Source organism: Rhincodon typus, chromosome 3 (assembly GCF_021869965.1).
Source record: "Rhincodon typus isolate 14 chromosome 3, sRhiTyp1.1, whole genome shotgun sequence".
NCBI classification, from domain to species: domain Eukaryota; kingdom Metazoa; phylum Chordata; class Chondrichthyes; order Orectolobiformes; family Rhincodontidae; genus Rhincodon; species Rhincodon typus.
In genome coordinates, this window is record NC_063334.1 from 38391658 (window position 1) to 38404863 (window position 13206).

At 40.6% G+C, this 13206-nt stretch overlaps 1 protein-coding gene across 1 annotated transcript in view; it reads right to left on the bottom strand.

The window, feature by feature from the left end:
* Positions 1-13206, bottom strand: part of LOC109935423 (uncharacterized protein KIAA2026) — a 79590-nt gene that overhangs the window by 37444 nt on the left and 28940 nt on the right. Inside the window, exon 3 of the mRNA XM_048620357.1 lies at positions 7035-8482. Within this exon, the coding sequence (XP_048476314.1) occupies positions 7035-8482 (1448 nt within the window). The remainder of the gene's footprint in view (positions 1-7034; positions 8483-13206) is intronic.

The following is a 13206-nucleotide window of genomic DNA, read 5'->3' on the forward strand; positions in this document are numbered from 1 at the left end:
ACACATCACAATTGACTTCAATAAACTGCTCATTCAGATATACTTAAACATCTAAGTTACAGAAGACTGATGCTCCCCTCAAAAATGCACAGCGCCTTTTAGCTTTTTTGCTGTGATGGTGCACATGCTAGCATGGGACAAAGTCTGCGCAATACTTTCCAGACTGCTGCATTGCTGTGTACTCATGCAACATAGCTCGAGGTTCACCAACACTCAGGCACTTAAAATCAAAAGCAACATTTATAAAACTCCTTCACTTCAGTGCTTTAGTTGCATGTTTTAATTACAAATGTCCCTTTTTTTATTCATAAAGTACATTAGTATCCTCAGTAGAACCACACAGATTCATAATTTAATCCAAGCAGCACATTGGCTCAGTTGTTAGCATTGATGCCTCACAGCACCAGAGACCAAGGTTTAATCCCAGTCTCGAGTGACTGGCTCTGTGGAGTTCGCATGTTCTTCCTATGGCTGTGTCAGTTTTCGCCAGGTGCTCCTGTTTCCGCCTACAGTCCAAAGATGTGTAGGTTAGGCAGATTGGCCATGCTAAATTGTCCCTGGTGTCCAGGTTACATGAATTAGCCATGGTAAATATGGGGTTATGGTGCTAGAGTAGGGAGCTGGGTCAGGATAGGATGCTCTTCGGAGGGTTGGTGCAGACCATTGGGCCAAATGGCCTCTTCCTGCACTGTAGGGATTCTATGATTGCATATATGTCTTGAAAGTCAAATTTCAAATCAAGTTCAATACAATTCCAGAACAACAGCTATGGATTCCAAGATTTTTTTTTAAATTGTTAGTGATTTAGAAAGCATGGTGGCCATCAGCTTTTGACAAGGAAAATTTGCTCTTTTACTCTCAATTTTGAATCAACGGAAGAAAAATTCCACTCTTTTACAAACAGATACTGTAAGTGCAAATATGACTCCATCTGCTGGAATTAAGAACAAATGAATATCTCCACTAAAGACCTGATCAACCTTGCCATTTTACGTTTAAAATTACAGACATGCCATTTAAACTCAGGGACCCAACTGTTTTTGATGATTTCCAATTAAAATATTTTCAGTGTGGGAATTCTTACCACAGTGTAACCTTTCAACCCTACAACATTTCTGCATCAATCCAAGTTCAGTGGTGCCTAAACTGCAATTACAGTCTGCACAAGGAAACACCTGCATTAGAACAAATGCAGAGACATTCAAATTGCAAATTATAGACCGTCTTCAACACACCAAGAAATTTGCAACTTAAGACAGTGAACACATGCAATTGTGCAAAGAAATGGCTGAATGGAGATCTTATTACCCAGTATGCACAGCAGAGAAATCCCATTATCTCAGACTGAATGGTTGCACAGTTCTGTCACCAGAATACAAGGATCTCCTTGTTGTTATGGAGGAGTAAATAGATCCCCATTCCAAAAAAGCCAGGAACACCAATCCTGGAATAGGGATTCTCAGCTGAAATCAAGCAGGGGAGCAGAAATCCTGACTGGGGGGGTTTTGGGGTGAAAAGAATGGTTTCCTCTTTCTCAGTCCTGTTCGTCCTCTTTGCCTGCTCTTATCAACAGCCGTTGGAATGAAATCACAAAAATTCTCAACTACGTAAGTCTCAGCCTTTATACATTAAACACAATAACTGTTTCCAAACTGTCCAACATAAATTAAATGCAGTCACAGTAGTAGGTGACCAAACCTTCAGGGCTGAAAGATAAATGAATTGGCAATTTTATATCACCAACACATCAGATACAGATCAGGTTCAATCCTACTCCATCCCCAGTCACTTCAAGCATTAGCAGCTGCAGTCCACAGAGAAAAGGGCTCCCAAGCAGAGGTTTGGAGGACTTTAAAGCTCCAATTTGGCTAGGATCAGCAAGATATTATTGCCATTAAGCAATTTATCTTGAGCAGGCAGCTAATAGAGCAGACTCCAAAATCAAGATAGCCCTTCCTTGATTGAAAATGAATGGTGATTACAAAGGCACTGGCCATAATTTTGTAGCATCTGTCAAAGTCAACAAAGAGGGCTGATGAGGATAATGCTGTTGATGCAGTACATGTGGAATTCCAAAAGTCATATGACATGCAACACAAATAGCTTTGAGCAAATTCACAGCAAAGCTGTCATTTATAACTTGCTCTTTACTGAGAAAGCTTCCCCATGCAAAAGGTACTGTATACGTGATCACCCACTGTTGCCAAAACATTCACTCATTCACATTTTTAAATGATAAAAATACAGTATTGGGATAGCCAACATACGGAAGGTCCCCAAGATAGCAGCTGATTGAAAAGGATCTTGGAGTGGCAACAACTGGAACTCAGCAAACAGAAAATGAAATGAGATCACCCCCTGCTGGCAGCACTCCAGAATCTTAGGGACCTTCAGTATCAAAATTAGCTAAAATAACAAGTAAGAATGAAAAAAAAATGCTGTATGAAATACAAGCATGTGGAAATATTTTCTTCTTCTGGTTTACTGCTCAGCAATTCGCTTTACAAAATCATGGACACCTTCAAATAAAAGGACTTCTTGTACAAGTCTCTTAGGTCTCCCTATTTTACAGGTTTCATTGTACCATAACATTTTTTTTCAATGTTGCATAATCAACTCCCAAATAATATAAAGCACCCAATTACTGAGTATGGAACAAACCACTAACTCACTGATAACTAGCACATAGGGGGAAAAAAAAAAATCTATTTTCGACTTTATAATGAAAATGCATCAATAATGGCAATGCTGTGTGATATTTTTAATTTAGTGAGAGCACAAGCATCATCCCCACTAATGTAACAGACATTAAGTAAGTCCGCACAATTTCACCATGATTAAATAGTTTCACCCACAGCCAACTTAACGTCATCTCACTACAATAACGCAAACACTCATTCATGCTTTTGAGCTTCAGAACTTATTCCCCCAATTTTCTCCTCTTCGACCTAAACACCTGTATTGCCGTAAACGTCACCTAATTTAGAATTCCACTGCTCATGGTCTCTACTGGACAAACTCCTACATTTACCAAAGTGTCCTTGTGAATTACATCTCTGTTACAACAATGTCAGGATTTTCACTCACTTACAAATCCCAGCTAGAGATTCAACCTCAAGCATACATTCTAACTTGAACTCCAGAATATTGCTTGTTTTCTTTGGATTCCACCAGAGATAGTTATAGCTATTGTAATACTGCTGTCTCATAGAAGCTCTTGAATATGTACACTTAGATTCCCTTTTTCCAAGTTTAAATACATCCTATTCCTTCACCCTTCTTCAGTTACATCATCACCTTAACAAATCCCACTGTTAAGCTCTTCCTTCACAGTGCCATATACAGTAAAATTTGAACTGTCAAGCATGTTCAACGGGATTGAATGCTGCCATTTAAATCAAAAATATTGGTTAATCCACTAGTAAATAACTTAGCTACCTTGGGAAATGTTTCCAGCAGTGCAATCACTTCAGGCTAACCACATTGGTAATTATTTTAACAACGTTTTTTAAAACACTTGTTACATTCAATTAAAAGCTGCCAATGTTCAAAACAACTGTGATTTGGCAATAATAAATATTCTAGGCAAACACTTTGACAGTCAGTCATAATGATAAGGCAGAGCGCCAGTTAAGGACTTCACTTTGCTTTGACTTAGTCCTTGCAGGCATTTGGGAAATGCAAGAAAAAAAATTGCCAAAATAAAGTTAACACAGATATCTGATTTCTGAAGGGTCTAGGCCCGAAGCGTCAGCCTTCCTGCTCCTCTGATGCTGCTTGGCCTGCTGTGTTCATCCAGCTCTACACCTTGTTATCTCCGATTCTCCAGCATCTGCAGTTCCTACTATACCTTAACACAGATATCCTTTGGACACCATGACATCTAGTGGAAGGACAGTACAATGCAGGCCACACTGTTACAGTAGGCAGATAGACCTCCAGAAGTGAGGAAGTGTGGAGTTGGAGGAACACAGCAGGCCACGCAGCAGAGGAGCAGGAAAGCTGACGTTTTGGGTCAGGACCCTTCTTCAGAAATGGGGGAGGGGAAGGGGGCTCTGAAATAAATAAATAAATAGAGAGGGGGATGGGTTGGGCTGGGAAAGGTAGGTGGGATGGTGATAGGTAGGAAGTGGTGGGGATTGGTCAGTGAGGTGGGAGGAGCGGATAGGTGGGAGAGAAGATGGACAGGTCAAGGAGGCGGGGACGAGAGGGAGGGTTGGTCTTGGGATGAGACCAAGGTGGGGACCCTTTCCCCTCCCCCATTTCTGAAGAAGGGTCCTGACCCAAAACGTCAGCTTTCTTGCTCCTCTGATGCTGTCTGGCCTGCTGTGTTCCTCCAGCATCGGCAGTTCTTACTATCTGAGTGAGTTAGACCTCTAGAGGAATGTCTGAACCGTGTCTAATTGATTCCAACAGTAAAGCAAGTTTGTTCTTCACAATTTCACTGTTTGACATTTTTCAAAAATGTAATCAGAACTTTACCACACAGCTCATGGAATAAAGGAGCCAGTAGCCATAGGGAGAGGAAATTGGCTACTTGGCAGGAAATAGTAGTGGCTAACAGATCTTTTTTGGACTGGGGAAAGTTTGTAGGAGTTCCTCAGGGGTCAGTGTTAGGACACTTCACGTAACCTTTGGTGTATGGTGAAGAAATTCAAAACCTGCAGCTGTGAAACTTCAAAGAATGTGAACTGAAGGATATAACTCTAAAAAAGGTTCAGATGCAGAAGGCCCAGGGTGTGCACAAATCATGAAGGTGGCAGGGCTGTTTGAAAGCGCAGTTAATTAGCCATACAGCACCCTAAGCTTTATTAATAGGTGCAGAGAATACAAAAACAAGCTGTGTTAAATCTTTATAGAATACTGGCTCAGCCTCAAATGAAATATTGTTACGACAGGGAAGATGTGAAGTTATTTGACAGAGGATAGAAGAGAGTCATGAAAATGGTTCCACGGATGAGAAACTTCACTATATAGTGAGATTGGAAGTTGTTTTCCTTACAGAAGGGAGAGACGAGATTTTATGGAGTATTCAAAAATCATGAGGGATACGGACAGAGTGGAGAGGGATGTTCCCTAGGATCGTGACCAAAAGGATTTAGATTTAAGATAACGACTGTAGTTTTAATGTCAGCATGAGGAATAACTCATACAGCAAGTGCTATCTTGAGTGCACTGCTCAAGTATGTGGAGGAGTCAAGTTCAATAATGGCATTCAAGTAGTGGAACTGGCCTGTTATCTGCAAAAGGAAGAAACGGGAGAAGGTCAGGCAGCGACCCTCATTAAATTACTCAAGCAGAGCGCTGGTGGAGACTCAACTGGTCTATGCTTTAACAGTTTTGTGAATTGTTAAGGGGAGGGTAGCCAAACTGAGCAAGTTACATAATAATTGTAGACGAACAGATCATAACAAATGCAGACTATCGAGACTAATCAGGCGACACAATTACTAAGGAGATTTGAGGTCATAGGAAGTTGATGTCTCCATCAGTAATCTAAAATACAAAAGCCAAAACAAAATCAAGAAATAAAGTGGGGCAGACCCAAAATATAACAATTCATTATAATAAATAGGATGAAACAGCTTAATTATGATATGCCTCAAGCAAAGTACATTTCCAGATCAGAGCTGCTTAATGGGTAATCTAATAGACTTGCAGAAGATAAGACTAAGGAAGGTTATATTTAACATCAAATCCTTCTCTAACAAGGAATCCGGGGAAATGATCATAAAATTCAAACTAACCAATCAAGAAAGAGACATTTGTAAATGTCTGCCAATGGGCACCCAGGGCACCCCAAGGAGCTTTACTGTAAACCGATTATTTTTAAAGTGTATTTACTGTTACATAGACCAATGTGGCAGCCAAAGTGTGCACAACCTGCTATTATGACCAACACATATGGCAAAGTAGCCATATTTCTGTGGTCATTCATTTGTGCTATTTTTTTGCTGCCTATGTTAGTGAGCCTACTCTTCTTCCAGTAATATTGTAGGATTTGATACCAATTGGAAAACAAAGTCGCGGACGTTATTTAACTCATCCAAAATCAAGTAGATTTCACAATACAGCATATTCTCAGCTCTGCACTTTAACATCAGCCCATATTTATTCCCAACTACCATGAAGCAAAGAGTGCCTGGAGAAACTTAGTAGGCCTGGCAACATCTGCGAAGAGAGAAAGAGTTTACATTTCTAGTCAGAGATGACTATTCTTCAGCGAGAAGGATAGACTGAACAGCTCATCTTTGTGTATATGAAAACACAAAGTTCCTCCAACTCTTTCGTGCCAATTTGTTTTTCTTTTCTAATGTCTCCCTTTTGTACTGTCTGAAGGTGACACTTCTGCTAGGTTATGAATCCACTGGTGTCAGCGACCCTCTAGCATCGCCTCCAAATAGTTGAACTTTGGACCGTTATGACCCATGTCATCCAACACATTTGGCATTCAATGTCATCTCCAAATCCAAGTAAAATGTGATTTGATGCATTCTGCGAGAGCAGAATAATGCAAGCAATGTTTTATCTGAAGAACTCTGAAGTTAAAGGCAATACCTTGCATGGTTCTTTATCACATTGTACAACGAGACCCTATTTACTTGGAATAAAAATAGCTACCCATCCTGAATATGAATGAAAACCTCCACAAGCACTTTAAAAATTATTTACAAATAAATAAACTCAAAATGCAATGACTTCCATCAAACCTCTTCATACTTCAAACCAAGTCAGCCACTCTAAAACTTACAATATTTGTACGTACATTTTACATATTGCACTATACTCCAAAAACACGTGAGCCACTGGCTGAAAATGTTACTTGCTATAAAATGGAAACAGTTATATAATACATTTTCAGCTGTTAACTGTGGTGGATTGCTGAATAAAGGCATTTAAAGGTGCCTAATATTTATTCTCATTCATGAATGAAACAGACAGTTGGTAGCAATGAACCCCACTTACGAGGTACTTTCTAGTGGGACTTATTTTTTCACTTATCTACAAAACAGAAAACCAGAGAGGCCACTAACCAGATTTGTGCTTTTTGTGTTTTGTTTTCTTTTTTAGCAATAGGGATTTCTTCTGGATTCCTGGTTTCTGAATCTTCAATTGATTTTGGCAAACTATATCTGGCCTCAACTGTGATATCTTATTCACAGCATCTTTCAGTTTCTTTTTCTTCTTCTTCTTTTTCTTGACATGAAGCTTAACTATCTCAAGCTCCTCAATTTTTTCCAAGAAATGTTTTGCAGAAATATTACTTATTTTACCAACCAGACAGCTTACATCCAAATTTTCAGTATGGCTTCCATTAATGAGTGTTTTGCAGCTTTTGATTGCCTTCTCGGTCAATGGTTTCACACCCTTTCTTAGCTCAGGGTCGTCTGTACAAAATTCACCATTTTCAGTTATTCTAATTTCTCCTGGACTAAGAGGCTCCCCATACCCCACAACCTCTCCAGGGCTAGCAGGCTTCACTAAATTTTCTTTACAAGAACCAATATTTTCTTTTTTCACCGAAGTTCTATGATTTTTACATTCACAGTTTAATTTTATTTCTTCTTCACCTTCTTGAGAAGGAAATTCTGATCCAGATTCCATCCTTAAATAAAAATCCTCCAGGTCGCTAGAGTCATGTCCTTCATTGGACTTTTTAGAATCAGTTGTTGTTTTGGTAGTGGTTTCCTTTCTGTTACTTTTTGGTTTCTCATGGCTTTCAGAAGAAAGTTCACTTTTTGCCTCCTCTGATTTCTGCTGTGAGATTCTACAGATTTTGATAGGTGGAATAGGGAATTCAGGTGGTGGAAGAGGAGACTGTTTATAAATCCTTAAATCTGCACCACAGAACTGTGGGAAATGGACATAGGCATTCTCGTGAGAATCATATCCCAGTATTACTTCTCTGCATTCATGGATGGGTTGCCCCAAAACAGCATCTTGAACCTCTTTCTGGGTTTCATAGACATAATCACATAAGCCTTTCAGTAACCAAACTCGTTTATAAAATGTTAACTGGTGGAAAGCTTTGGTTTCCAAAGGGCTAATTTCCCCCAGAACGCAGAAAAACTGTGGACAAAGTCCCAATTTCTCAGCATGCAAGTTGCGATTTTCTGCTTGACTGACCACTACATACCAATGAAGAACCCTTCGTTTCAGTGTAGCTTCCCAAATTTTGTAAGGAAATGGTGGCTTCCGGTGCAAAGTTGCTCGGCGATGGTGAGGGCTTAATAAAGAAGTCATTATTTTAGCCAGAAAACCACTACACTGGGGCATTAGAAGGCATCGCTCCAGGTCAAAATAGACAATTTCAGGCAAATTAAGGATCTGCTGAGCCAAACACAGAAAATGACCGATTGCAGGGATCTCCCAAAGTGTCTCCATGCGAGTAGGTTCAGCCAAGGCTCGCAGACTCTTCTCCCATTCTTCAATCTCTTTTTGCACAGCTTCTTCTGCCTCTTTCCTCTCCTGTTCACGTAATCTGAAAATAACAAAAACAAGGTTAAATCAACAAATGAAGATACTCGCAGATAGTTGTTTGACAGTACAGAGTGAAGACATGGCTGAAAACAAAAAGATATCCTCATCATAGAATCCCTAGTGTGGTAGCAGGCCATTCAGACCATGAAGTCCACACCAACCCTCCAAAGAGCATCCCACCCAGACTCACCTTATCTCTATAACCCCGCTTTTTCCATGGCCAATCCACCTAACCTGCACATCTTTAGATTTAGGGAGGAAACCAGAGCACTTAGAGAAAACCCACACACAGAGGGAGACTCCACACAGACAGATAGTCACCCAAGGCAGAAATTGAACCCGGGTGCCTGGCGCCGAGAGGCACCAGTGCTAACCACTGAGCCACCGTGTCACCTGCTAAAGTTTTTTGTCTTGCATCTCAATTAACACTGAAGAATGCCAAATTTCAACAGGAACAGCAATTTACACTGCATGAGAAAACATGATCGGTCGGCAAGCGGATTCTGACTAGTCGATGCACTGCCGTAGAGAATGCACCAGTGAACTAGCATCCCCAAGAGTTTAATTCTATAAAAACGTTTAATGTTTGGACATATTCTTTCTGCTTGCAGAGGAGAACCTCTTGTGCGAATATATGTACCTTCAGCAAATGACTAGAAAATGTTCAAACGTGAGATATTCATATTGTGAATCAGATTGATAACCTTACGTTTGTTGTTAGTGTAATTCTTAGCATACAATTCTTCACGTTTATAATTAGGTTTTAAATTTTGCTAGATGCCGTACATTCACATACAGAGTCTAACTTGGCAAGCAGAGAAAACATCCACTGTGATTAAGTTTTTATTTTGGATTTTTCTGTGTATGCCTTTGAAAGTTAGACCTTGTGGACATGATTTTTGACAGTGAAAGTACGGTGTACCCAGCTTTGATACATTTGCATTCTATACAACGAAACCATTTTCAACTGCAGGAATCCCATACATACAGCTGTACTTATGAACATTATCCCATAGAGATGTATGAATATTAAATTTTTAAAAATCCGACATATGAACATTTCCTCATACCTACAAACAGCTCTGTTGTGTTCTGACTTGCAAACAGGCTTGAGAATGGAACCCATTCGCAACTGAGGGACTGTTTGTACTCAATTCCCATCATCACCTATCTAGCTTCTCTTCATCTCTGGCTTACTATAAGCAATCCCTCTCTCTGGGCTCCCTCTCTTCCTACCTACTTACTCTTCTCACCCTCCCCCACCCTGGCCACCATCTGCTTAATCTTTGCTGGCCTGTTTGCAGCATAAATCCCAGATGCCAAATTTAAAAGCAGAAGCTAAAAAAGTACTGAGAAAGGGTAACTGAACACGAAACGTTAAACTCTGATTTCTCTTCACAGGTGCTGCCAAACCTGCTGAGCTTTTCCAGCAACTTCCGTTTTTGTTTCTAATAAGGTACTACCTGAGCCATGTGTAAATTGGTATTGAAAAATTTAGATCAGAGCAGTGAACGCCTGGCTCAAAAACTGGTATGGGAGAAGTAGGGTCCAGTCTGTGGGGAACCGGCACCAGTACTGGAGAAGAGGGATTTGTACCATTAGGACAGACCATTTCCAATCCATGTCAGGAACTGTGTACTTGTCAGCTTTACAGCGCTGAAGGAGAGAGGGCTTTTAATTAATAAAACAAATGGGAACAGGGAGGGATCAAGCTTGGGCAACTGTAATCAAAGGATAGTCAGGGTAGGAAAGCAAAATACTAATGTGGAAAATGATGATGAGAGAATAACAGCAAGAGAGAGGAAAAAAAAACCTGAGAATTTAGTTGTTAAGATTAGATACTATGATGAACAAAGTTAATAAATCAAGGTGGATAAATCTCCGGGACCTGATCAAGTGTATCCCGGGGCGTTGTAGAAAGTTATGCAGGAAATTGCAGGACCCCTAGCAGAAATATCTGTACCATCTATAATCATGGGTGAGGTGCCCAGAGGACTGGAAGGTGGCTACTGTTGTGTCTTCATTTAAGGAACGCTGTAAACAGCAGCCTGGGAACTATAGACCTGCATGGCGGTGGGTTAGTTGTTGGAGGTGATTACGAAAGATAGGATTTACACGCATTTGGAGAGGCAAGGAATGATTCGGGATAGTCAGCACTGTTTTCTGAGAGGGAAATAGTGACTCACAAACGTGATTGAGTTTTTGAGGAAGTAACCAAAAAGACTGAGGAGGGTAGAGCGATAGATGTCCGAGTAAATGACATTAATAAAGCCTTTGAAAATGTTCTGCACATAGGCTAATTAGAACATAGAACTGTTCAGCACAATACAGGCCCTTTGGTCCAAGGTGTTGTGCCGAACTTTTACCCTAAACCTAAGGTCTATCTAACCTCCATCTCTACCTTACACTATCATCTATATGCCTATCTAATAGCCATTTAAATGCCCCTAATGAGGCCAACTCCACTACCCTCTCCGGCAATACATTCCACGCCCTTACCACTCTCCGAGTAAAGAGCCTACCTCTGACGTCTCCCCTATATCTACCTCCACTCACTTTAAAGCTATGCCCCCTCATAATAGCTACCTCCACCCTAGGAAAAAGTCTGACTATCCACTCTATCTATACCTCTGATCATTTTGTACACCTCTATCAAGTCACCTCTCATCCTTTGTTGTCCTAAAGAGAAAAGTCCTAGCTCTCTCAACCTTTCCTTGTAAGGCCTTCCCTCGATTCCAGGCAACATCCTGGTAAATCTTCGCTGCACTTTTCCAACGCTTCCACATCTTTCCTGTAATAAGGCAACCAGAACTGGACACAATACTCCAGATGTAGCCAAACCAGGGTTTTGTATAGCTGAAGCATAACTTCACGGCTCTTGTACTCGATCCCTCTATTAATGAAAGCTAACACACCGTACGCCTTCTTAACAACTCTATCCACCTGGGTGGCAGCTTTCAGGGAACTGTGGACATGAACTCCGAGATCCCTCTCCTCCGCCACACTGCCAAGAATCTTTACATTAACCCTGTTTTCTGCTTTCAAATTTGTCCTTCCAAAATGAATCACCTCACACTTCTCAAGGTTAAACTTCATCTGCCACTTCTCAGCCCAGCTCTGCATCCTAGTAAAGTTAGATCATACGGCCTTCATGGTGAGCTTGCCAACTGAATACAAAATTGGCTTTTACGGTAGGAGACAGATGGTGGGGTTGAAGGGTCATTTTTTAGGTGGAAGGCGCGACCAAAGGTGTCCCACAGGGATTGGTACAGCATCGACTTTTGTTTGTCATTTACCTAAATGATTTGGATGAGAATATAGGAGGCACGATTAGCAAGTTTGCAGATAACACTAAAATTGGTGGAATAGTGACAGTAAAGAAGGTCATCTAAGATTACAAAGACATCTTGCTCAACTGGGTCAACGGACTGAGGAGTGGTGGATGGAGTTTAATTTGGATAAATGCGAGGTACAGCGCTTTGGTAAAGCAAACAAGGGCAGGACTAATACAATTAATGATAGGAGCCCTGGTAATGGTGTGGAACAGACAACCTAGGGGCTCAGGTACATAATTCTTTTAAATTTGCCTCACAAGTAGACAGGGTGATTAAGAGGCGTTTAGCATCCTTGACTTCATTGCTCAGACCTCTGATTATAGGAGTTGGGATGTCATGTTGAGATTGTAAAGAATGTTGGTGAGGCATCTTCTGGATTACTGTGTGTAGTTCTGGTCTCCCTGTTATACAGAGGATATTACTAAACTGGAGATGGTTCAGGAAAGATCTACCAGGATGTTTCTGGGAATGGAGGGTTTAAATTATAGAAATAGGCTTTGACCTCTTTCACTGGAGTGTAGGAAATTGAAGGGTGACATTATAGAGATTTATAAAATCATGTAGCATAGATAAAGCGAATTGCAAAGGTCCTTTCTCTAAGGTGCATGAATTCAAAACTTGGGGGCATATTTTTAAGGTGACAGGAGAAAGATTTAAAAAGGACACGAGCAGCAATTTTTTTCTTTAAACACAGAATAGCTAACATGCAGAATGAACTGACAGAGGAAGTGGCGGATGTAGGCACAATTACAAAATTTAAAAGACATTTGGATAAGTACATGAGCAGGAAAGATTTGGAGGGATAATCACCAATCACAGATAAGTGGGACTAGTTTAGTTTGGGAACATGGCCAGCATGGTCAAGTTGGACTAAAGGGTGTCTTTCCATGCAGCGTGAGTCTACGACTCTAATAGCATACTGAATTGAATAAATACAATCGGATTGCCATCACAGAGACATGGCTGCAGTATGACTAGGACTAGGTTCTGAATACTGATGGGTAATGCCACATTCAAGAATAGGAAGCCAGATAAAGGCAGAGGGGTGGAACTCCAAATTAAAGATGGTACTGGTGCAATTATTAGAGATGGCCTAGGTTCAGGCGATCGGGGATGTACCAGTTTGGGTGGAGACTAGGGAGTAGGGAAAAGTAATCACTTGTGGGAGTGATCCATTGACTCTCGAACTACAAACACAATGTAGGATAAATCACACAGGAAGAAATATTAGGTGCTTGTGACAAAGGAACAGCAATAATTATGGGCATTTTCAACTGAAAAAATTAGACTGGTAAAAGATGAAGAGTTCATAGAATGGTTTTGCGATAGTTTCTTACAGCAGAACACTCCAGAATTAACCAGACATGAGGCTATACCAGACTTGGTATTG